Source organism: Aythya ferina (assembly GCF_964211825.1).
Source record: "Aythya ferina genome assembly, chromosome: 5".
NCBI classification, from domain to species: domain Eukaryota; kingdom Metazoa; phylum Chordata; class Aves; order Anseriformes; family Anatidae; genus Aythya; species Aythya ferina.
Window position 1 is genome coordinate 31,203,911 of NC_140301.1, and position 25,490 is coordinate 31,229,400.

At 40.0% G+C, this 25,490-nt stretch overlaps 2 protein-coding genes across 7 annotated transcripts in view; one reads left to right on the top strand and one right to left on the bottom strand.

Moving 5' to 3' along the window:
• Positions 1-1,497: 1,497 nt before the first annotated feature.
• On the bottom strand, positions 1,498-18,393 carry SNAP23 (synaptosome associated protein 23). 2 transcript variants are annotated; one of them, XM_084520413.1, is made up of 8 exons: positions 18,260-18,393; positions 11,300-11,406; positions 10,713-10,754; positions 9,902-9,950; positions 9,014-9,131; positions 5,633-5,782; positions 4,952-5,096; positions 1,498-2,343 (listed from the first exon to the last, which is right to left on the bottom strand). In XM_084520413.1, exons 2-8 carry the CDS (start codon positions 11,354-11,356, stop codon positions 2,278-2,280), a joined length of 627 nt encoding a protein of 208 aa, XP_084376539.1. In that variant the 5' UTR covers positions 11,357-11,406; positions 18,260-18,393; the 3' UTR covers positions 1,498-2,277. The 2 variants fall into 2 exon arrangements, with proteins under 2 accessions (XP_084376539.1, XP_084376540.1); XM_084520414.1 differs by having other exon boundaries at positions 18,256-18,387.
• A 106-nt stretch (positions 18,394-18,499) lies between these two features.
• ZNF106 (zinc finger protein 106) overlaps positions 18,500-25,490 on the top strand; it is a 39,615-nt gene continuing 32,624 nt past the window's right edge. For 2 of the 5 annotated variants that reach the window (XM_084520404.1, XM_084520408.1), the window contains exon 1: positions 18,608-18,694. The gene's annotated coding sequence lies outside the window, so the exon portion shown is untranslated. Of the gene's footprint in view, positions 18,559-18,607; positions 18,695-19,018; positions 19,043-24,248; positions 24,273-25,490 lie in introns of those variants that run through there. The other 3 variants (XM_084520406.1, XM_084520407.1, XM_084520405.1) reach the window with 3 other exon arrangements.

The window sequence follows — 25,490 nt, forward strand, 5'->3', positions numbered from 1 at the left end:
TTCCACAGACATGGGAAGCAAGCATCTACTCTACAGATGACAATAAAATGATCCAAGAAGCAGACTGTTTTGTTCATTAACATGAAGGCACCAGCTCCCTTACAGGTTTGGCTCTTGCTGCAAAATGATTATATTTAGCTAATCCTTAAGTTTAGAGTCTTGGCAGTTATTTCCTTGTGTGATGCGCATTGTAACATGAATATTCTGCATACCCATCACAGCATTCTCTCAGTCAATATGAGAGCTTGTGGCTGGAGCACAGGGAAGTCAAGAACGTGGACTTGCAATAGCAAGGAAGAACAACATTCCAAGGTGTCTCAAGATGCTACAGCGCAGATTTGCACTGTTCTAAGCAGAAAGCAGAACTGCTTTAGTATTCTGTTCCAGGAGACAATCACAGCTAAATAATGCATGCTTTGCTTTCATAATCAGCAGCAAGTATTCCTTCAATTAACCCAAAGTCTATAAGAAGGAAGAAAAAACATTCCAATTCCCTATGCTTTCCAAAGCAAGAGGCTGTTAGAATTTTACTATTGAATGTTCTTACAAGTACTTCTTTGCTACTCATGTTTTTAAGCATGTAGCCTTCGTTACCAATAGGGGTAGATAATAAACTTTCAGAATTCATTAGCTTTCCAATAATTACTGGATGCTAGACAGAAGCCAAGGCATGGTACTAAAATCCAGTCCCTGTAAAAAAAAAAAAAAACACTCTGCCCTACATAAGACAGTCTACTACTGGCCTATTTACTATATGCAGCATCTTCATCCTTTGGTCAGTTTTTTTTCTTCCACAAGAAGTTGTGCTGGGAGCAAACTGACAATATACTTGTAACACTGATTGTACTTTTGAAAACAAAAACATTTAACATTGTTCATCTTACATTTCAGCAGATTAGTGTCATCTCTTTAGCCCTAGGACTTCTTATTAATAGCTACATAGATACCTGTGGACTGTCAAAAAACAAAGAAAACCCTGGGAGTAAGACTGGTTTTATCATAGTAAAACAGAAGTGTTTTTCCTCCTCATTAGAGGAAAGCTTTACCTCACCTGGTCTTCTATTCTGCAACAGATGAGGAACATTTTAGTTGTAATCAACTTGGAGTATTTCCAACTGCCAGATCCAAAGTCTGTAATAATAAACTAGTCAGGAATTAATTTACAACTAGTTTATTTACAGCTAACAAACAGTTCTTACATACTCCAAGCTTCCTCCAGACTTATGACAAAGAAGTTCAATAATCTTTGTTTTCAGTAGCTTTAAGAAGCTCCCCTAAAGTCACTTTTGAGAACAAACTCTGCACAATCTCAGTCACTTTTGCACTGGAGAAAGACCAACTGAACTCCAGTGAGAACTGGCCAAAATAGAATCCAATATGGGATGTGAGAAAGCTGCATGCTTTTCTACTCAGTTTAGTTCCTTCCAGTTCAGATGCCTCATTCAAACACTTAAAACCTAACTTTTAGATGATGGACACAGTTTTCCATCAAAGAAATGCTTCAGGGAGATTTTTATTGTATTCTACTTGCATGCACAGAGAGTGTAAGATCAGCTATATAAACACATGATAATACTAGAAAAATGCAGCATGATTTCCTAGTCATGGCCTCCAAATGTCAATTTACAGTAAAGAAATTGAAAACTATACACCCCTCCAGTTAGCTTTACATTAAAGTTTTTATGTTTAGGAAGTGTTTTTAAAGCCCTCAACCCAGAAGTAGTAACCAGTGGGCCTCTTGAATGTTGTAGTCCACATGCTCAACCCCAAACCAGTCACGTGGTCTGAACCGTAAAGCCATAGTTAACCTGCTTAGAGATACAAGGCAGACAATACTCACCAAGTCCCTGTTTTAGTGAAGACACCCAACTTATGAGGTATTTCAAACAGTGCAAAGTGCCCTCCTCAACTTTCCAGAACTGTGAATTCATGTTACCCTGCTTATTCAACTTCAATAAAGAATATTTTGGATGCAAGAAAAGGGACTGGGGGGGAATAAAACATGAAAAAGTTCTCAAAGCCATGACATTTTTAGCCCTGAGCAGTTTAAGAAAGTGAAGGTAAATGAGTAGGAGGAACTTATGTTGACTGCTTTCTTGGAGTCAAGACCATGTTTACGTGAAGCAGTACAAAAAAAAAAAAAGGAATCCCTATAGAAAGGGTACTGCTTCGTTTTTCCCAGCCCCTCTCATTTCAGAATAGAGGAAGTTTCACAGATCCAAGAATACGGTGGCTCGCAGCTGGAAAGACAATGTCACTGAACAATGACAGAGGGTTTTAATTTTCAATGAGTTTCTTTGCTCTGATGTTGGCTTGCTCGATGCGATCCCTGTTTGTATCTGCCTGAAAAAGACAAATTCATAGGTCATTTGCAAACTGCACGCAAAACACACTAAAAACTAAAACTGACAGGATATGTTTGAATTGCAAAGTATTATGTAGACAAAACAAGCAATTTTTGTAAGATAGAAGTAAATTCCTTTTATTTAAAATCATCTTAAGACTGTCAATTTTATCATAAACAAAATTAGGAGAAAAAAAATCAGTCTTTAGCTAACCCTCAAAACAGAGTAGCCTACTCCAGCAGGTCAGGGAGAATTTACAGAACAAAGAGTTAAGGATCACCTCTCTCCAAGTGCTTGGACATCATGAGAACCCCTACAGAGAGGCTTCAATATTATGGACTAAGAGTAATAAATGAAAACTGAAAGTGACCTCTAGGCATAATGTTAGAATTGTTTTGCTAAGTGGAAATTCCCTGGTTTCCACCTACACATCCATACAGTGTCATGGTATCATAACAGCATGGTGTCTATAAGTAAAGCCCTTTATTTTGTAATTGTTTTACTGCTACCAGAGCATCAGAAAAAGTCAGCCACTATGTAGGATGAACAAGTATCAAGATATAGTTTTACTGAATGGTATGATAAGGGGCTTTGAAATACCCTATCCAATATGCTGCAGGGAATGAGCAGTAGGGATAATAAGCACAAAGCTAGCCTTTCCTCTCACCACAAGGCATGGAACTCCTCAGAAGCTCTACCTGTGGTAAGGATTAGCCATTTCACAAACTCATACTGAAATTAACTAGTATGGCAACATCAGCCATTCAAGCCCTTCCATCATATTTTTTCCTTCCTGCCCTTCACATTGATGGCTGGGGAGTGGCAGAAACTTATTACAGAAATTTGTCAAAAACAGCCACACACATTTTGTAAATACATGGATTTAGCTAGCAGATACTCTTCCAAGGAAAAGGCAGTAATGTGTTTACTATGGATATATTCAGACTACGATTATATCATAACACTGCAGGCTGGGAGTCACCCAATCAAGTCTACACTTTCCCTGTGGATTGGACTTTTTTTTTTTTTTTTTTTTTAAGAAAATCCCTATAAGCTTTCCTGGAATTAAGCTTAGTACTGCTCCTTGTTTCTTTATATGATATGGTCCTTTGGAGATTTACCCTCAACATGTTAATTCAGTTTCCACACTGTTCACTACATTTAAAAATGGTTATTAGCAGAAAAGAAAGAAAGTATGCTGAGACCATAGTCAGATCACTAGTCTCAAAGCCAGGAGCTGCATTTGGCATTTTTATTCCTCTTTTGTAAAGCAATTCTAATTTTAGATTACATTCCAAGAGTTAGTAAGATTTAACAAACAAGATTTATTCAAACCACTAAAATGTAAGAGCATCAAGACAAAACAGGTGCTTGAAACTACCAGAAGAGAAACACTAATGCTAAAAATAATAATTTCTATTTGCAGTTGGTTTGACTGACAATATTCAGACCACTTTAAGTGCTAAAGGTTTCATACCACATTTTAAATTCTGATGAACTTCAGTTCTAGTCTTTTAAAATGTTTGAGTTGTTTCACTTAAGTTACCTCAGATGTGCAGTTTCAGAGAACAGTGAAAGACAATTCAGACACATCCAATGTTGATTGACATTAATACAACAAGTACTACTACTAATTACTAGTCAAAATTGAGATGCTAACATACGCACAAGCAGCATCTACATCACACTAACCAGTCTTGTTCTGAATATTTGAGAGCTGTTAATCCTACTAGACTTTTCTGACTAGGCTTCTCAGTGGTATGACTTGTCTTCATTTTATTAGTTTACAGCAACATGTCTACTACTGCTTTTTTAAAATCCATAACACACACCATTCATTAAAGCTTTTGTTTCCCTTCTTAACCAAGACGACTGTAAAAGAGCTTCTGTTCATTTCAAAATATTGGAATTTCTGAAATATTACTAACTTCCTCATAAGTTGCCCACTGGAAGAAACCCCCCAAATCAGATTTGCATGATTAATCTATTTGAGGAAGTTAATCTTGAAAAAATAACAAAAACAGTGAGGAGTGGTGGCACAGAATGAGTTTTTTTCTGGCTGGGACTAGCTAACTTCATGTGCAAATGAAAGCAGACCATGTCCCTGTGCACCGCAAAAGCTATAATTTCTCATGGCCAGGCCTGTAGAGATTTTGAGTTAGGGCAAAGAAATACTCATGTCAGTAGTTTGGTTTATAGTATTTATTTTTTAAAAGAACTTCAAGAGTTTTGCTATTGTTTAAAAAAAAAAAAAAAGCAAGCAACAACTCTTCCCTACTACACACAAGAAGATACCCTGAAAACAAATATCTCAGTTATACTTACAAAAAAAGTTTATGCTACTGATCCAATATAATTTAGTTTCTTTCAGAATTAGCAGTGACCTGTATTTAAGAGCTGTATTTAAGATCTGACACTCTAATGCATTTGAGTTTTCAGCTACATACCCAAACATCAATTCTCTCTCTCATTCAAGTCATGACAACTAGAGGATGCTATCATCTTAATTGCATATTTTATGGCAATTACAGGTCAAAGACAGCAAGCCTTATCACTTATTAGTAACAATCCTCAAGTTGAAGGCAGAAAACACCGTTGACACTTACCTTTACATTTATCCGGTCTATTTGTTTGTTTTGGGCATCGATCTCATTGCCCATATCCAAAGCCATATTTTTCAAATTCCCAAGAATGTTTCCTACTTGAGTAAGATTTTCATCCATTTCATCTTCTCTAGCATCATTTGTTATCCTGTCCCAGTAATGAGAAGTGTTTCCATGAATCAAAAACTTGCTTTTCCTTACCCTAAAATTACTCTACTCTGTTAGATTTTTTGTTGTAAAGTCACCTGACAGGCTATGTAGTAAAGCCACAGTATTCTCTCATTTAAAACAAATATATTTCAAGCAGACAACCCACTAAAAAGAAGGTTCTAAGCTACCACCTACTTAAAAATAGCCTTAGAATTTAAAATAGCAGCTACTAAAGAAAGTTTAAGACATTGCCTCAAATGTATGAGTAAGAGTACTTGACATTTTTAACAGTCTTACTAGACACTAAGCACTAGAACTCCACAGTTCTCACTATAGAGCAAGGAAGTACAGGATGAAACACTATACTATTGAAAGAGTACTACTTGGAGAGGAGATGGCAAAGACTAATAGCTCCCCCAAGTAACAGGAAAAGCTTGCTATTTAGCATCTTCACTTGAAATATATCTGAAAGAAGCTGACAACTGCTAGCTTACAATTCCTGCATTTTGGACAGATATATATGAAGAAACAAACCGTGTAATATATCCACCACTTGGTCCACCAGAAGTCTGAGGTTGCTGCTGATTTATACTTCTTGGTTGCATGGATATCACATGATCTGAGTTCTCCATTCCATCTCCCCACGTTGCTCGGTATGCTTTGCTAGACTCAAAGTTCTTCGTCCTACTCCATTAAGAACAGATATTTGAACTGCTCCATCAGAAAAAAAAATGGCATCCTGATTGAAGTCCTGAATTAATCTAGGATTGTCAGAAACATTTGTCTTGTGCCCCAAAGATATTAGATTTTGCATATAAAAAGCCTTGTCTAGATACTACACATTCTTATATCAGGATAGTACAAATATAACCAAGTTACTATAGGGACAGTTGGCTAATCTTGTTGCAAGTGTTAGCACAAGCACAGTATTTCCCTTGAAGTAGGGTACTTAAACAGAAGAGAGGAAGCTTACAACAGTATCAGGAAAGTTTACATTGTCATAAAGTTGTATTTAGAACAAGAGTTAATCTAATGTGACGCTTAGGTACTTTTGAGGGAAAAAAAGCAGATGAATGAAAAAAATTCCCACTAATACAAGAAGCTACACTCTGCAAGGTCACCATTTATCTCTGTTTTGTTCAACAGTTTCCATAGCCAAGCCCTTCTTTTTAACGTTAACCAAAATGAACTTGAGAAAAATAAAATAGCAGTCTTGCTTAAACAGTAATGGCTCCTTCACTCTGTAATTTACCATTACACTTTTACCAAACAATACAGGAGAAAAACAAGTAAGCCCACAGAACACTAACATGAAGCAATCTTAAGCATCACATATCTACAAAAACATATCTACAAAAGCAAGAGAGAAAGGAAATTAACAAAGAAGTTACCTACATCGATTTCTTGTGACCTCTACAGAACATATTTTGAGAAAGATATTGTTTGTTGTCACTTTCGAGTTTGGATAATCAAGACCCCACTGCTACTTTTCTGCTTCAGTAGAAGCATGTGAAAGGCAATATATATATATATATAGTGTCTCCAGTACATCTAACTTTACAATTACAGGTAATAAATTTCAATATTTTTAGTGCCTTCAACATCAGTAGCCCAGATGTTTCATATTTGAAGAGGTGTGAAATTAGCTATAATAAAGAAATATCCTCTTCTCATTCCTTTCACATTTATCTTAACAAAATAGGAAAATACTTCTCATAGGAGCTGACCTGTGAAATACAACCTATTGTTAATACTTCAAGAGGAAGAAAAGGAGTCATCTTTCAGTTCAAAATGGAAATGTTGCACCCAGGAGAATCCTGAAGGAACCTGAACTACTCAATTCTAGCAGCCTGTGCCTATACAGCCTTAAAGATCTCCTTAGGTTTTCTGCAACAAGATTGAGCATTACATTTTTGTCTCATTCACACTAAAGTTGCAGCAGATGGAGGTATCTGAACACTTGGCTTTTGAATTAGCAAAGTATTCCGTGACAGAGGCAACAGTGAGGAATTTATTGAAGAAGCAGCCTGAAAACTTTCCCATCTGATTTAGACCAGTAGTAACAGAAGTTGTTACTTAAAGTAAACATGACTCCTAAGAACAAATCTCATCACCTGATCGTTTAAGAGTTGTTTAAGCTACTATGCATTCATATTTCTTGTGTTTTGTTTCTGTAAGAGTAAGGCAATCTATATAGCCTATCAAAACAACAAGGGTTCAAGCAGTTGGTCAAGCTTCCCACAGCCAACGCAATCTATAATAGTTGACATTTATTATTACAACACATCACGATCACAAGGAGACATGCTTGCAGATATCATGCACATGCAAGCACACATCCAGGAGAAGCATCACCTTAGACAGCTGGTTAAACATACATGCTGCACTAGTAAGACTGACCTTGTCCTAAAATCCGCTTTCACCAGTTAAGCGAATACAGCTTCTTATCCTAGTCTTCATTTTAAGAAAGCAAGCATCAGTGTTAGGAGAGAATGGAGAAGAAATAATAGTAAAGACCAGCAAACAGGTAAATTGGTATTAGTGCACAGATTATATTAGAGTACTGCTGGTATTTTGTGGTTTTGCAAAGCTTTCATGAATAAAATAGTGGAAGTGAGAAAAGGCAGTATTTCATCCATTAAACATTCCAATTTACTTTTTTTTTTTTTAAAAAAAAAAAAAGGACAAACTTTGGAGATAGCCAGTTGGCAAAAAACTCTGACATCAACAGAAAATTTCACATACCAGAAAGTATACGAACAGCATTCATTTTCTTCCTCATTGCCTACTCCTTATCTAGAAAGTTTTCCTGCATATTACTTCCCGTTTTGGTACAATACTCGTTTGTGTTTTTATTCATATATTTGGAGTGCCTCAAGAGTTTACAGATCCTGAGTTTGCTCAGTGGCAATAAGCTGCATAATTAAATTCAGTGGAATTCAACAGCCAACTACAGGAAATGATGTGACTTACAGGAAACAATGTGACTGGACTGTGTGTGTTAAAGTGCTCGAAGTCCATCAGTTTGATAAAACTACTATAGAACAGTATGCACACCTATCTCGAGGTCAGGACAGAACTACCTGCTTTTTTCAAGATACAAAAGGTAAGATTTTCAGTCTTAGAAGCCACATTCTTACCTATCCCAAACACTCCTAGTATTTTGTTGGAAAAGCAGGTTCAGCTACTGCAAGTGATTTTTACTCAAGTTTCTACTATCTCTCAGTTGATTAAGTTGTGTCTTTTTTCCCCTCATGCTAAAGAGCTAAAAGCAAACACACACACAGATAATATTAATTACCACGAAACATGCATGCAATAGTTCGTGTAGTCACTAGTGAAATATTAAAGCTTTAACACCAACATCTGTTCTCCTACTCTCTTCATCCTTAGAGCATGAACTTTTAAATGCTTGGAGAACCAACACTACCCTCCTCCAAAACAAATATTTTTGCATGATATTGAATTATAACCTCGAATTGTCCACCACTACCAGCCTTTATGTAACTTGCAGAGAAGTACTTTTGAGAATAAATGATGGGGGGGAAATCACATTTCTAAGGGACACAGGCATTTACATACAGCTATTTGTAGTCCAGTTTGGTCTCATTTGTATGTATGTTGATACTGAATAGACACTTCAGAATCATAAAATCACTTAGCTTTATGGAGATTAGGGTTCAAATGTGCAAGATGTTGCACAGTAGCTCCATTTACAGTGAAAGGTGCACAATATATGGTCAGATATAAGTAAGCTTTAGCTAGCCTCATATGATTTTAAAAGTGTGCACCTCCACAAACCAAAACGAAGCTCCCAGAGATGCATCATTTTAGCTTTTATAAGAGACCATATCCCAACACAACAGCTATTGGGAATATCCAAGAACTTTAGATCTGTGTAACAATTTAACCAACCTGTTACAAGGACAGACACAGAGCCCACAACATTTGTTGAGTTCTGTCAGTGTCTTCTCAGCTTCTCTCATGTCCTTATTTATTTGGTCCATGCCTTCTTCTATGCGATTTAGCTGTTCTAGAAGAAGAACAAGTAACCCAAATAAACACACATTTGGAGGTGGGGGTGAACTTACACTCCTTTCCAGCAGGAACTTACAAGATTCAGTTCCATCTTGATATAAAGACAAATGTCTTCTTTGCTTTCCTGCCTTCTGGAATTTCTTTTGTAGAAAGAGATTAAGTAATTAAGTTTTGTCTACTATATTAAAACCTTTTCTCCCTGTGCTCAGAACAGCCCTTCCGCTGTTGCTTTTAGAATAAATGCAGCAGTCCTGCTATTGTGGAAAGGAATGGCTTCAGTAGTACAGTCCACATCACATTCTAACTAATAGTTTCTCAACTACTTTAAATTTTCTTGTAAATGCTACAAATGTATGGGAATAGCCAGTTAATAGATCTCATTTTCAGAATCACAATCATGTAGATTGGAAAAGACCTTAATGATCATCAAGCCCAACCATCAACCTGACTTACCAAGTCCCATCACTAAAACATGTCCCTTAATGCTATCTCCACACATCTTAAATTCCTCCAGAGCTTGGGACTCCACCACATCCCTGGACAGCAGGTTTCAATCCTTGAACACCCTCTTCATGAAAAAATTCTTCCTAATATCCAATCAAAACCTCTCCTGGCACAACATTTTCCTCATATCCTATTGCTTCTCACCTACCTTCAGAAACATGTTTTTAAGAAGCCTTTAGTTTCCACAATTCTTGAATGATGATTTATTTTCTTACAAAGCTAGGATAGATCATTAGTGTTTGGGAAGAAGGAAGAACTCACCTCCTTGTTCATCCAGCATTGTAATCGTCTTGATGCCAACATCGTGAGACTGTAGAAAGAAGTTTGTGTATATAAACAGACTTCAATATACCAGTGCAAAATCAGGTCTCTGGAGTAAATTTGATAATTCAGGTTCATAATAAAATACTATGCTAGGAATTACTTCTCTAATAAATTACACTAAGCTTCAAATTGGATCTTACGTTACCCTGGTAACATCATTACCTAATATACTATCTCAGTTTCTTTTATATAACAGAAAAATAAAATGCATCTTAATACTTAGATTGAACAAAGAACTATCATACTTCACTATTTTTAATATTACAAATGATGAACAGATGGTAAGAAGGTACATGCAGAACTACTTTTGTATAGAAGCAGAAACAGCCCTGCCCTCTACTACCCTACCATACCCTACTAAGCTGTACCCTCCTCCTCAAAGCAGGACGTTTTCACGCTATTCATAGACAATGTGAGCTAGAAGAAAAATGTGAAGTGCTATGAGAACCAAGTGACGAAATTGCCAACGCCATGACTGACTGACACAGAGTTGTATGAAATGGATTGCATTGATGTGTTTGGAGATTAGGCCATTTTGCTAAGTAGCCAAAAATGATATTGATCCTTCTGTGACCTTACTTTACGTAATGTGAAAACATTAGGTTTAAATCATTCTAACTCCATGACATATTTCTTTAAAAAAAAGTTTGAGAAAGACAAAAAGTGATGAAGATCACTTTGTGATAGTTAAAATGCTGCTTTTCATACTTCAAATGTATGCAACCCTAGAGGAAAAAAGCTTCCTTACCTCAATGGCCAAGCCAAGAATCCTCCTTGTGCTTTCCAAAGACTAGGAAGAGAAGAGTTTTGAGTGTTAATAGCATATATCAGTCTCTGAAAGTGTTCTTTACTAGTTCATTGTAATAAGGCAACTATTTTACACAAGTTCATCAGTCTGCTGATATGTAATACATCTGTGTTGCAACTATCACCAACCTAGAGGTTAATTAGCCACTGTGGAAACTTTGTTTTTTCTAGTACTTAATAGTAATTTGCTATCGCATACAAAAGTCAAAGAAAATATTTTTATTTAACTAAATTTCATTAGAAAAGAATTAGATGCATGAAGTATCAACATGACTAAGAATCAAGCATAAGAACCTAATTTACCTTGTCTCAGTAATCAGGATTGGGGGCAGGAGGGGGGAATACTCACCAAACAGGTGGCTTTACAACTGAACAGTTTATTCCTGAAACTAAGAATGAATTTAGTCTTGGTGCTAGTATTTACTAAGTAAAGAGGTTTGGAACATTTGGCTATACTCTTGCAAAATCATCACCCTAGATTATTTTAAAAGATACTGTAATCTCGGCACAGCTTCCTAAAGTATTTACCTCATCGGTGACCTGGTTGGCCCGCAGATGAATTTCTTCAGCCGATAGCTCAGCCATGATGAGGAACTATCACTTGCAAGTAATTGAGTTGAAAGTGGATCTTCTCCCTGGAATAAGAGATAACAGACAGTATGAAGACTTTAAATAATTCTATTGGTTAAGTCAAAACAGCCCTTTATCAGTATTTTTTTATTTGCACTGAAACAAGACAATTCCAAGAACTAAGACATACACATCGCATTTTGCGTAACACGTGTTCAGAAGGCCCTGAAGGATTTGCTCAGCTGATATGATATAACCGAAGAGTTATGAGAAATGCAGGAACAATCAGTACATGAAATTGTTTCCTTCCCAAGGCTTGACTTCATAAATATTTTTGGAAAACTATCTATTGTTAGCTTAAGACAAAAATCAGGACATGGACACGTCTTAAAATAAAAAGCCTTTCCATGTTGGAAAAGCATTTGCTTACCCAATAATCTGGAAAGAAGTAGTTTTCTAAAGCATGTAAATTCCTAGCATGAACCTTAAGTGCTCTTCACCTTCTATGTGAAGGATTTTGACAACACAGGCAGAAGAGAAAGCACTAACACAGACCAAGCACCACCTAAAGGGATTCCAGGAACACTTTAGAAGTAGTTCTTGTTATGATATGGTGAATCCCTCCAGCAGCAGGAAGTTATAAATGGCATCTCCACAACTCTTGCAAATGTTTGAGTTCACTTTCCTTGTAATATGATGAGACCAAGATTTTTCTTTTGATATAATTCAAGTCCTAATACACTAGGATTTAACTTTTAGAGTAAACAGGAGATATATTTTTGCCTGAGGAGACAGCAGGAAAAAGCAAGTCAGTTGATAGATTGTGTATTGTTATCAGAGAAGTGTTTTTCAAAACCAAGACTGTGCATTTTTGTTGGAGGAATGCTAATAAAGCCAGTACTCCCAGCAATAGGAAGAACAGAAGTCACAACCTACACAAGATTTTAATAACCTGAAGTTAAGGAAATTCTTTAAGAGTTGTTTTTTTGATCTTTGCTGTTCCACGTCAGCAGCTTCTAATTAAATTCAGGTTATCCAGATACCCACTCCAAAATGTCCTGCTTGTATGGCAAAACCATGTTCCGTTTTTCCTTACGAAAACCATAGGCATAGCATTAGTAACTGTTCCTAGAAGGACAACTTCATCCAGATGCACCCAGCTGTCAGCTAGGGAACAGCTCCTTATAGGAAGTACATACATCTGATTCAACCCCATTTAACTGAAGTACTTCAGGCTTTGGAATGTATCAGCAGATCTGTCTTTAGCATCTGACATACCTCTTCAGTCTAAGACTCTGAGATCTTTAAGTAGATGTCAACACTTCTTTTTCAATCATGAAAAAAAGCTTTCATAAGGCCTCTAATAGTTCAGTTCGCATTAGTCCAGTCTGACCATACAATCAGGAACTTATTAAGTTAGTACTAAATTAGAAGAGTTAACATTACATTTACTTAGAAGCAGGATGAAATTTTAGTTATATAGTTGGCATTGAACAAGCATTTCCTTACTATCCTGATTGCTGTCACTGTGTGGCACCTGAAGCAGGGAAGGCCTGGCCAAACCTGCAACAGTCAAATGCTTCTGCAGCTTGGAGCCATGAAACTCACGTCTTGTCTTAGAGAGCCAAAGGGATATCATGCCCCCACCCTGCAAGTGCAGCAGCTTCACAAGAATCCCATTGTAATTGCAGAACAGGGCTGGACACGCAGCTGTATTCCCAGAGCAACCTAGAGACTTCCTTCGCAGCAGCCCTGCTGTCCTGCTTCTCTTCGCAGCTGTGGGGTCAGGCTACCCAGCATAAGCACAACTGCTGGCTCCAGGCTGTTACAGCCACCACCACACAATGCAGTAACAGTTTCTGTGCTTCTGAAGCAGGGTATGACACTAAATTAAACACTCAGCCATGTGTTAAACATTTGTTTATAAAATAAGACTTTAATGGGTAATAAGGCTCTTGCCTCTTTGAATAGATATTAGCAAATACATTGTTCTACTACCTTCATGTCATGACAGTGCCTGAAGTCTGAAGGAAGAGTGTAAACCTTATCTGGCCAGATAAGGAGTTGTGTACTTGGTTCAGTACTGTCAGAACGTCATCCTATGCTGCTAAAGCCACAAGTTCATGAAGACAATAAAAACAGAACTGCAGTGAGACTGAGAAAGGAGAAGGAGACAAGTCAACACTTCCAATTCTCAAGCTAGTAGTTCTTGGTGGTATAAGCTGGAAGGTAACATATTACTGAGGCAATAATTAACTTCAGGACTGAAATTCACCCTGGGTTTGCAGAATTATGTCTTATGAAAGACAAGGCAATGCTGAAACACGAAAGTAATTACCTAAAGAGATTCAGCAGTTAGCTGAAGCGCTGCTTCACGTACTAGTAGCTATCAAACTATACCTCCGAACTTCACCCTGCCTACATCACCTTTCTAAAAAAACTAGCAATCCGTATTTGGCACAAATAAGTTTGGGGTAATATTAAACCCAGAAAATATCAGAGGTTACATCTGGCACCAGACAGTTTGAAAATGTAAGCACTTGTTGCTGAAGCTACCAGTTTTATCAGCTCACAGATGATCTTTGCTTTCCTCTCGCTTTCTCACAGCTCTCTAAACAACTCTATTGCCAGAAAGCAAGAAGCTCTGTGGAAATCCATAGCATTTCCGTCCTGCTTTCCCTCAGACCAATGGTTGTTGTTCTTGCAACTGTTTGCGAGTTGACCTAACACTGAAGAAATCCAGCTGCATGACACAGAAGAGAAAAGCCCCTCCACACAGCAGACACCCATAACAGAGCAAAACCTTCTTAACCCAGTCACTTTTAGGACGCCTCAAAGCTGAGTTATGCCTGCGCTTTTCTTCTGATGCTCACATTAGGATTCCTGTAGTGTTTTGCCTCTTGTGGGACAAAACACCAAAATCTGGAGAGACAGTTCACATGCTCAATTAAACTTGCTAGTATAACTGACCTCTGTTGGAGGAATCCAAACTAAACCACTCAGACTCTTTTGAGACTGGAGTTCTGACATTTTTCACAGGTAAGAGGGTTCCAGTCATTTCTGGTCAGTTCGTGAGATCCCATGCCACTGAAAACAGCGGCACCACCTTCTGTTTCTCTGGACTTCACAAGAAGCTTACCTACCTTCACTTTTCAGCCACTGCCAGAGCTATATACAAGAGGCACTTCCTTCTTAAGATAGACCTCAGAAAGCACGCTTTTTGAGTTGGTTTTATTATAATGCCTGTTCAAAGTTGAATATCCGGAATTGATGGATTCCAAAACAGGCTGTAATTTCCTTCTCCTGTTTGAGCTGGTCAGCCATGCTCTTGCAGACAGCAGTAGCTCTGCAGAGGAAGGCAGTGCCAGACAGAGATATTCCCTAGGACTCCTGATCACACAGCGGTTTGTAGCACCCAAACAAGCACGTGGGAGCAACTGAGAAGAAACCAATTATCTCCAAAAAAGCCTGTTTCCAAAGATGGAGAAATACACTCTGTAGCTACGTGCCTAATTGGAATAGTTGGAACATAGCAGGTGCCTAGCAGGTAGGGATGCTGCAAGATTTCCCTCAAGAAGTTAGCACCAAAGATTACGCAATTTTTACTGGCAGAGTAGTTCAGCTATCCCAACAGAACATGAGGTACATACATAAAGGATACTCAGGCCCCAGTCTTTCTGCCTAGAAAGCACTCAATGTGACTGAAAAGTTCCTGGCATATATTTTATCATAATATAAGACTTGCTAAATGCAAGCATTTATTTTTAGTATCAACAACATCCATTTTCTTCGCTTTAAGAAAAAACATTCTGCTGTTTTAGTTTAGTGAGAAACAAATTTTAAACATCAAGCTAGGCATGCCTCACAAGGACCTACACATCCATTCGCAGTGTGCCTAAATACAAAGCAGATCTTCAGAGAAGGACGTGGAGTCAGCCATATTTGCTTTTTGTTATCAGCTCCTTGCAGTATTTACTCAGCTACCAAACTGCAAGGATTATGGTGAAACGCATTCCAGTGCAACTCCCCTCGTAGCCCACCCCTGCTTAGGAAAACCTGGCACCCATGGACTGTGTAGAGCTGAGGCTGCTATCAAAAGCATATTTTTTTGAATTAATGGGCGTCATGAAACTCTTCTACCAAGTTAGAAGACAACACAACCTTCAGCTTAATTATCACTGCCCTATAAAAAGAGAGGCTCATCGAGAAACAAGGGCAGCAAACAGACACAAGGCCTGCAAATAATAAGGATCTGCCTTCTCCTACATGTTTTACTTTGGAGACCGGGGTCAGGAGGAAGTTCTTCACATTTCCAGCTCTGACCACAAGCATGAGATAAGACATTATCTCTTCACAAGTTGACGCAAATTGTGCTAAGATACTCTACAAGCTTACTGCTATCACCCAGAGCAAAACATTCTCATTTTGATATTAGTTGAGGATGGACAAGAGTTAAATTACTTCTGTCACTTCAAGAAGAGGAACAATGAGATAAGGGAAAGGAATGCATGTCTACACAGACTTTTTACCACCCCACTTGCTATGCATTCAAGTCAGTGGCTCCAAAAGCCCAGGAAAAGCCTTGAATTCACACTCTTACACAAAACGTTTAGGTTAGAGAAGGCTGAAGAAAAGAGATCAAAGGCAATTTTACAGAACAGTTTAAAACCCCAATTAAGCTATTCCCTGCAGAGGAATGAGTGATATGAGAGGTGCTTTGGGGCTTGTATTAGTGTGGTGTCAGATCCATTCAAAGCATGATTGGCTTACACATCTTCATTTGGTACACACACATAAGGCACCTGAAGCATTTTAGTAGTTTCTTCATTTAACTGGAGTTATACCAACACTCAGTTTCCAGTATAAGCAGGGCACATGTATAAAAGAAAGCAAGTTGCAACCTTGCTTGTGATGTCCTCTGAACACTCTTTTCAGACTTTCATTTACAAGTAAGCACAAGAAAAATATTTGTGAACACTTCCAAGGTAATAAAAGCTATAGCAGGCAATTTACACAGCTTGAATAAGTTTTTCTCCAGCACATGCTGCAAAGCAAATCTACTATTTATTAGCTCTAAGAAACAACAGAAAGTTTACTTCCTTGTTTCATAATAGTTATGGTATATTCAAGTTGTGCTATCCAAAGCACTCAAAATCTTTAAGTACGTTCTGACTTGGAGATCTTTATGAATTTGTACCAACTGCAAGCCACCAGAATGCCTACAGAAGTGCTTGTTGAGCCACAATTACACTGTTTGCGTCTAGAAAGGACATCAAGATACCTACTGTAAACAGAAATTGTTTTAAAACAGCATTCAGTATAGGAATATTTTAAAAACATCATTACAACTGGAGACTGTATGCATTTATTCCATTCCTCTGACCTAATACACTTCAAAACACTTTTATTTTGGAAGGGGGCGATTGTCAGAAGTGAAAGCTTTTCCTAAACCAGATGGATTTAATTTCTATTAGACCAGAAGTTGTTTTGATCACCTGTACTTTCACAAACCCATCCTGAATGGTCACAAGATTCGGCCCTGCATCTCTGGCAGACATGGAACAATTTTGTGTCTCCGACAGACCAAACACATTTTAGAAGCGTCAGACATCCATTGCCTTTACCAAATATCATAGATAAATTCCTCATTGTCTAGTGGTCCTCTTTATTTGAGCCTAGCCCATTCTAATCAACACCACAAGGTTTCCTCCCACACCGCTAATCTGAAATGAGAAATTAAGTTTCCCTTCTGAGCACAAGAGGATGATGATTTTAGAGGAGCTATTCCCAAGCCATGAATAAAAACTACTTCAGTCCTATGAAGTCTATGAAGTGTTCCAGCAAGACTCCATGCTTAATTCCTCAAGTTGTTCTTCAGCCTGGTATGTAGTGCAAGTTTCTTACAGTCTGGTATTATACGTAACAGAGTTAAGTGGAAAGCTTTCATACACATTATGTCCAAATTACTCATTTTTTTTTATCAAGTTGTGGTATGAAAGAATCCTATCCCTCCCCTTTCTGAATACCCACATTTGGTTACCTCTTCATTGTAGGCAAGTTAGAAATGAATTCTTGTACTTTATCCTTTTAATATAATGCCCTACTAAGCACACTAAAACATGCTTTCTATTGATTTTCTGTTTCCACATATACGAGTGCAAAGGAGGAAACATTCAATACCCCCCAGCTGATATACCTAAAACATGGGAGAGATGCAGCCTCCACCTCCTCGAGGATAACCTCATCAGAAAGGTATGAGCCAGGCGATGACATAACCCTGCTGCTCCAGCAGCTGACGGGGAGCCAGGATCTCCCCAGCTGTAATTTCAGCCATCGGCTCTGATACCGCCTCCGGTGATCGGGGATGCTCTGTCGGCTCCTTCACCGAGAAGGTGAGCTGTGCCCTTCCCCGTGGGATAATAAATTGAGGAAGGGCTATTTTTAGATAAAAACACCCACTATTTATTGGGTTTCTAGGCCTTGTTGTAGGGATTAAGAACTAGAGAGATTACGGAGTAGGTGGAACTTTTATTGAGGGTTTGTTCTGCCGTTGTGCTTTCAGAAAATTTCTTATCGCTAATTTAGGAGGGGTTGTTTATTAAAGACACTTCCTAAAACAAGCTGAGGAGTCGCCCTACGCGTTACAACACCCCATACGGAGCGGTGCAGGGTCTCGGCACCGAGCCGGAGCCCTCTGCCCCCTCACGCCCCAAACCCAGCGAACAAAGCGACCTCATCGCCGGGGCTGAGGCAGGAGCCGGCCCCGCACGCTTCCTGCTGTCCCCATCGCCTCCCTCAGCGCGGCGCCCACAGCCCGGGCACCGGGAACGCCGCCCCCCGCGGTTATGCCCAAAAGAAGCGACCGCAGTGCCCCAGAACGCGCCCAGGAGGGAGACAGAGCCGGTGCCGCGCACCTACCGCCGAGCAGAGCCGTGAGGAACCGTGAGGAGCCGTGTGGGGCCGTGCAGAGCCGAACCTCGCCCCGCCGCGCCGCCCCTTTAAGAGCCCATGCCCCGCGGAAGCGGGCGGCAGCACCGCCCATCGGCCGCGTAATGGAGGTCGCCCTTCCGCCCGGGCAGCGCGCCGCTGCCGCGACTACACTTCCCAGCAGGCACCGCGGGAGATAAGCGGAAAGCTTCCCGGCTCGCAGCGCGGCTGCCTCCTCGCGTTCCTATTGGTTGTGCTGAGGGTTTGCCCCGCCTCCCCGAGCGCCGCAGGTCTCCTGGGGGCGCCGCGCCGTTGGGGCTGCAGGGCGGCGGCGGCGGCGGCGGGGCCCGGGCGGGAGGGGGGCGCTCGGTGCCGGCGGGGATGGGACGGGCGGGCGGGCCGCTGCCCCGCCGGGGGCCGCCGCAGGTGAGTACCGGCACCGGGCTCGGTGTGGTATTTCCATGGGGGAACAGGGTTTGTCTCTGTATCGGTGCAATCTCGGTGCTGCGCTGCAGCGGGGCACCTCTCCCCGTCCCTCTCCCTGCAGCGCAGCTCTGCCGAGGCTTTGGGACGGGCAGATGCTGAGGAGTGACCCGCAAGGAGGGGGCTGGGGTGTGACGGGCTTTGTTTGCAGGAGGAGCTCCCGGGGCCGCTCGTCTGAGGTCTCCGCTGCTTGTTTCTGGCTGTCTCTTAGTGGCTGCCTCTTTCAGCCAAGCCTCAATTATTCCATTAAGCTGATTGACTGCTTTGCTGAACTGATGGATCCTAATTTCGGTAATGGGTTTGCTGAGCTTTGAAAGTAGCTCCCCATTAGGACTTTAGTGTTTGGGAGTGAATGTTCAGTACCCTAGGGACAGTGAAGTTCAGCTTGTAACTTATTTACCTTAGGAAATAATTTCCAATCCCGAGCTGAGAAGAGACTGTGTCTCCTGTTAAAGACAACTGTATTTTTTTTTTTTAATTTTTTTTTTACTCTTTGTTTGGCTTTAACCAATCAGGCAGTAAAAGGCAACTGTGTTTGCATCACTATCGCCGTGCATGTTCCATCATGGGCTGATGTTTGTATGTAAAGTTTTGTAAATAGATGCTATATAATCTAGCATTCCGAATTCAAGCAAATAGGTGGTTTTAGCCAAACTGTGTTAGTCCATCACTTGAGTCACTGGGACCAAATTTTAGGTAACTTTTAGCACCGATGACCGAAAATGTTATATGTTTGAAGAGGAATCAGCCAAATGCATCATAACCATGCAATCATGCAGGGCTCTGATAGTTATTCAGTACAAAGAATAAAATTACGTCATATAAATAAGTACTCAAACTATGTACAGGGATACTAAGATTCCTAGATAATTTCATCATTTCATAAAATGAAGACATTTTTCCATTGATTTTCTGCTTTATCTTTTAAAGATAAAGCTCATAAGATATCTGGAGACAAATCTAGCTTGATGAAATTCTTCTCAATATTTGGCACTTGTCTTCTGTGAACTCTGCCACCAGATGGTGACATAAGATTTGAGATGTTACCTGACTCGAGCAGATTATACAAAAATGAAAAAATATAATGCTTTACAAAAATACTTTTGTTTTATTAAAAACAAACAAACAAAAATTTTAAAAAAGGTATTATTTGTTGGGTATGGGATTTTTTTTTTTTTCCATCTAGACCTAGGGTATTCTATATTTTGATCCCAAATTCATGGAGCCCTGAATATTCACCACTGGAACAAAATGAATGTCTTTCAGAGGTGTGAAAATTTGGACAGACGCTTGTATTTCTCTTGCTGAATCATTGATGACTGCTAGCCTAATGTTTGGGATCCTTAGCTTGAATTTACTTGTCACTAAAGTTCCATATATTGACAAATGACCTGACTACCTTGGTATGAGTGCCTCAAATCACTCCACAGGGGTTTTTAATGCTCTGTTGTGACTGTATAAAGAGCCCAATGAGTGATTAAATACACTCTAGTGCACAGACCTTTGTTCGGAAGTCTGAGTATGTGGTACGTAGACCTTTTGTTAGGGAGTCTTGAGTCATTTTGCTAAAGCCAGCTACCTGCTTCTGTGGAACTGCAATAGATAAGATGTGTAAACCAGTCTGTTTTGTTTTCTGAGTACCTGTTCTTAACTTCCAGTCTGTGAAAAAGACGTAGTTTCCTCACCTGTGAAGGGTACCGTAATCTCAAATACACAGGAAAGGGGAATAATTGTGTTGCTTCTTATTAAAACTTTGTCTCAATTGGTGTTTGAGGCTATAATGGTAGTAAAAGGCTCCTCTCCAAAGGGCAGTGGTAGGGGTCTCAATTGGAGCAGTGTGTCCAGTTTTCCTTAACAGTTTTGTAGGCAATTTGGAAAGAGGAGCAGGAATTTTAGTACGCTCAGAAAATGAGGTGTTTGAGGAAAACATCTGAAGAAACAGTTTGGATAAGTCTGGAAAAGAACTGGGAATATAGGAGAAAACAGCAGTTGTCCAGGTGTGTGTTTTTTAGGTCTCTGAAATGGCAGTATACAACAGTGGTTCTGAACAGCTTTCCATTCAAATTAGGGCAGTGTGTATTTCTGAATCTGCCAGTGTGATAAGTAAGATAGCAGTAAGGTATTTACTTTCACTGGGGAGGTATTACTGTCTCAGTTTACAGCAAGGAAAGCTTAGTTTGGATATTGGGAGATTATTAGCATTGCTTATATATATATATGGGAGATTAGAAAGCCACAGTTTGATTGTGATTTAAAGCGTATATATTCTTCTGGTCTAAAGCCCATTCTTAGCTTTGCTTGTAGTAAAAGTAGTCGTTAATGAAAAGTCTGTGTTCACGCCAGGTGCTCTTGCATATGTGCTGGTCTGTTGTATAAGGTACTTCTCTATGGTCTCCTTATCTCCAGTATACCTTCCCTGTATACTCTTTAAAAAAAAAAAAAAAAAAAAACACACAGCAGTACTCATGGGATCACATAGGACCGCTTCCTACAGATGTCTTCTAGGGTAGTGTAGTTAACTTCGTTGCTTTTAACAGGAACTTAGAGAACTTTGATCCGTGGAACAACTCTTATCTCCTGGCTCAGTGTCAAAATAGTTGATCGCTTGGCAGCTCAGTTACAGCCTTTACTGTTCAGCAGTGCTGCTTCAGTGCTGGGGGGTCTCCCGTACCTTCCAGCTGCCCTCAGGGACCCTCAGTCATGAGAATGAAGCTAATCGTGGGGAAGCAGAGAGGAATTGAAATGAAATTCTGCATCTCGTACAAGCATTGTACCTACTGTGCTGCAATACAGTTCTTTCCTTTGCTGCGTTCAAAAAAAAGTATGACCACAAACTAGTTTGTGTAATGCATGATTCTGTTCATGTGCTAGGGGAGAATAATGCTGTTAGTCATGGCTTAACTCTAGTAAGTCCATAAGTTTTTTGGCTGTTGATCAGACCGGGTTGCAGAGATCAGCATCTCTGCAGGAATGCTAAAATACCTCCCACATATGCCCAGAAGTAACGTTCAGGTAACTGGGGAAAGAGTCTAGTAAGCAGATTCATAGTGAATTCAGGTGCCTCAAGGGCAGTGATTCTGGGAAGGAAAGGTAGTTTTTGAAGGTTGGTGCTTTATTCCATGTAACTTCTGCTTGAGGGGATGAAATATGACTACAGGCCCTTCTTCATTATGGTGAATTACTTGGTTTTGTACAGCAGTCTGTACAAGGGCTTTTGGAGCAGCAAGTAGGACAGGGAAATGATTTGATACTCATAAGAATTTTTCCTTAAGAAAACCTGTGTTTTGCTAGGCTTTAATAAATCATTATTTGGTTGTGCTTTTGATTTGCTACGTAGCGTTAGTTTGTTGCAATAGGTGGTTGCGTACTGCTTTCAGATGTCTGTGGTGTTCTCCAGGTTTTCCTGTGAAGACCAGGCTTCTGAGCAGATGGGCAAAAGAAGTTTTGCTGCTGCCCAAACTAACCAAACTACCTGTGCTCTAGCCTAGCAGTGGTTACTTCAGTGCTTTCTAGGGCCTAAAGGCCGTACTACCCATTCCTCATTCTTCTAGCCCAGAGGCTTCCCTCCAGGTGGACCTGGCGTCCATCTCTTCCTCTCATCAACCAACAGAAGGTTTCCTGAATGTGCTTTGCAGTGAGTTGCTTCTTTCCTCTCTTCACACCTCTCCTGCCCAGCCTGTGGCAGCTGTGGTACTCTCGTGCAGCTCAGCCCGGCCATTTATGCGACCAGTTGCCTCAGGAGAGAGTTCCTTGACGCAAAAGGACGATGACATTCCTGTGAGGGGCTGAGGAACGTGCTGCTGAAGGGCATCGTGCCGTGATGAACTCCCAGGCTCCCGTTTTTGTCAGGTGTAGAGTCACTGCTGCTGTCTGTAGGAACACAGTGTGTAGGCTGGCTCTTTGTCGGCCCAGTGCTGCCCATCTCCGAGGCCTGCTGAGGATTCCTAGGCAGCCGGAATGCCGGGCTGCCCGCCCCTCTCCGGGGCGCGTGTGGCTTTATATAGTCGGTGTTCAGCCACTGATCTGCAGCGGATTTAGCCTTGACATGCATTTTTAATGTATGCTATCCGGTGAAGTTGAATAACTGGAGGCAAATGGATGTTGTAGCAGGAAGTAGTCTAATGCCTCATTTTCTTTGTAGGTTATTTTTACTTGTGAGAAGCGTTTTCCGAAAGCTCTTAACAGACTTGCTGAAGTTAATTAAATGTGCGTGCTGTTTCCAGGCTCTGGGCAGGTGCAGGGTGTGGGCAAATTGCATTTACATCACAGAGTTGTAAAATACATCCATCCCTTTCCTTTAAAACAAACAAAAATCCCCTACTGATGGGTAACGTTTCCTCAAAATAGGAAGTTGTTGTGACATCTCATTTGTTTTGAAGGCTTGACATTCTGCTGTTGAGGTTTGCTTCTTCTCCATGGTGGTGGTGGTTTTTGTTGGCGAACTCTTATCTTTGCTCACTCTTGGACTGTGCTTGGTTTTGCATTGGCTCCTTTTCCACTTGATGCCCCCTTAAGAAGTAGTTCTCTGTGCCGTGTGGTAAGTTGGTAACTTGAAAAGCACTAACTGGGAAACTTGATAAAGGCCTGAAGGTTGTTCAGTATTTAAGTATAGGATTTTTATTTTCTTTAAAAGGAATTTAAATAGACCTGCATTTGTAGACCTGCCAGTGTACAATGAGGGAAATGCCATTACTGAGTACATGGCTCAGAAGCTGCCTGGTTCTTGTTACTGTTACTTAGTGAATGAGGGAATACTTTGAATTTGTAGTGCTTTTTTGAAGTACTCTGTGAAAAGTTTTTTCGCAGTGAAGTTAGTCATTGATGTGAGCCTTGGCTTTTATAGCAGGATTGGTAAGAAGGTGAAGCATGAAGGGAGGTGGTTTATCTCTGTGTAGGCACTCAGTCAAGAGGTGATCTGGAAATAGAGTGTGGATTTGTCCTCTCCTAGTCATTGTATGTGCATTTTTTAGTATCTACAAAATATCTCGTTGCTTCTGAGCCCTTGCTTCGAAGGGCTTCTCTCTGTGGAGGTGAAAGCTTTGCTTTTCATAGTGACATCCAATAGCATTTGAATTCCATTAGTATTTTTAGTACTCTGTCATAAGTAATGCTCAGTCGATTGGGCAGTTAGCCTAAAACTCTTCCTGTGATCGTGTATAGTTACTATATGTTTTAATTAGCCAAAACAGGTGTAATGTTAGTTCTGCTTGTGAAAGCGTTTCAATGTGGTGTGCTAGCTGGTGTCAGCAAGTCGCCATGCTCTACTGGCCTGTTTGGCCTGATTTGAGTCCCGTGCTGCATTACCCTTGTGAAGGATAAATTCCATAGGTACTTGAAGTAGTCTTAAGCAAGATCCTGAACACGTATAGGGTATTATTCCACTAAATGACAAAGTAGTGCAAGGGAAGAGTATTGGGGAAGTAGAGCATGATTTCATGCAAAATTGGTGTAAGCATTTGCATCCTTTGCTTTTCAGGAGTGGCTTCGAGTTAATCATGTTCAAACAGCTCTCCTGGATTGAGTATGTATGCAAACCTGTTGTGTGTACAATAATAAATAATTCTCTTAGATCTGTTGTAGCTGCTTGGATCTATATGTAAACAGTACATCAGTGATGTGCTTCTATACTTGCATAGGTTTTCCAGGAGGTTGTTATTTCTGAGGCTGGTATCTCATTTTCTAATCTCCACTCAAACTGAGACAGCAGCTACAGTGAAGCTACATGTAACTAAGAAGTTAGCTTCAAAGCTAGTATGTGTGTGTTTACAAACAAGTCATACTTTCTATGATCTGGAAATAGAACGTGGATGAATGCAAAAGATTTTGTCCTGAAATTCTGTATTTCTGTGCTCTGACCTTCTCTGAAGGCAGGTGCTTTTGCATGCACTTCACAGGTGTCCTATGAATTTATATGTATGCCCTGTGTGACCTGGAGTGGTGCAGACTTCTGAGTGATCTTGTGCCTTTGTGGTTGCTTTGTCAAAATACAGAGCTGTTTCTAATGATTCAAGTATATCTGGCGCCCATGCGGTAAAGCTGGAGAATGCATATTTAAACACCATCAAGTATTTCAAGAATGGCACCCTAAGAATGTTGTATAGGTAACACAAGATGATTGAATCTGTTACTTTATTTTAAATGTGTTTGTTTTGGTATGGTAATGGGATTTTTTTTTAGGGAGGAAACTTTCTTATCACTAAAAATTAAAGGACTCTTGCAACTCTCAGTTGAGTTCTCTTTATGCTGGACATCTGCTGGTGCAGACAGGAGCTGTAAGTGGATGTGCAAATCCAGAGGAAAGGAGTTATTTGTCCAAGAACCACATTTTGAATTGGAGTGAGTGTGGTTTTGCTTATTCAGTTGCTTACAGTTGGGCAGCAGCGCTGAATGTTGGAGCTGCTTTAATTCTGTGCGCTCTGGATTTGGTGTAAATACAGTTCCTGCTCACAGCTTCTGGTCAGTGCCTGCTTCTGAGGGTTCAGTGTCCCAGAAACAGAAGGTTGGTGGTGAATAATCGGGATTAGTTTTGTAGGCTGTGTGAACTGTACAGATGAAGGCTTTTGCAGGTTAAGTTTGGTGCTATTTACCAAATTAGCTCTGAAGCTGACTAATGTAAAAGAGCAAAGCTTGGGATGAATTGCCTATTTGAGTGGAGATAAAAAATGAATAATAGTATTGGCAGTAGAAAGATACGTTTCTTTCTGCTACAAGGTGAGGAATTGCCTCGCAGAAGTCAATC

Bases quoted from the DNA above. Each gene is read 5' to 3' on its own strand.
- SNAP23 (XM_084520413.1), bottom strand. From the start codon at position 11,356: ATGGCTGAGCTATCGGCTGAAGAAATTCATCTGCGGGCCAACCAGGTC. The intron at 9,951-10,712 runs GTAAGGAAGCTT...TTCTTTCTACAG, and splicing joins TTCTTGGCTTGGCCATTGAG to TCTCACGATGTTGGCATCAA. The intron at 5,783-9,013 runs GTTGGTTAAATT...TTAATGGAGTAG, and splicing joins TGTGTCTGTCCTTGTAACAG to GACGAAGAACTTTGAGTCTA.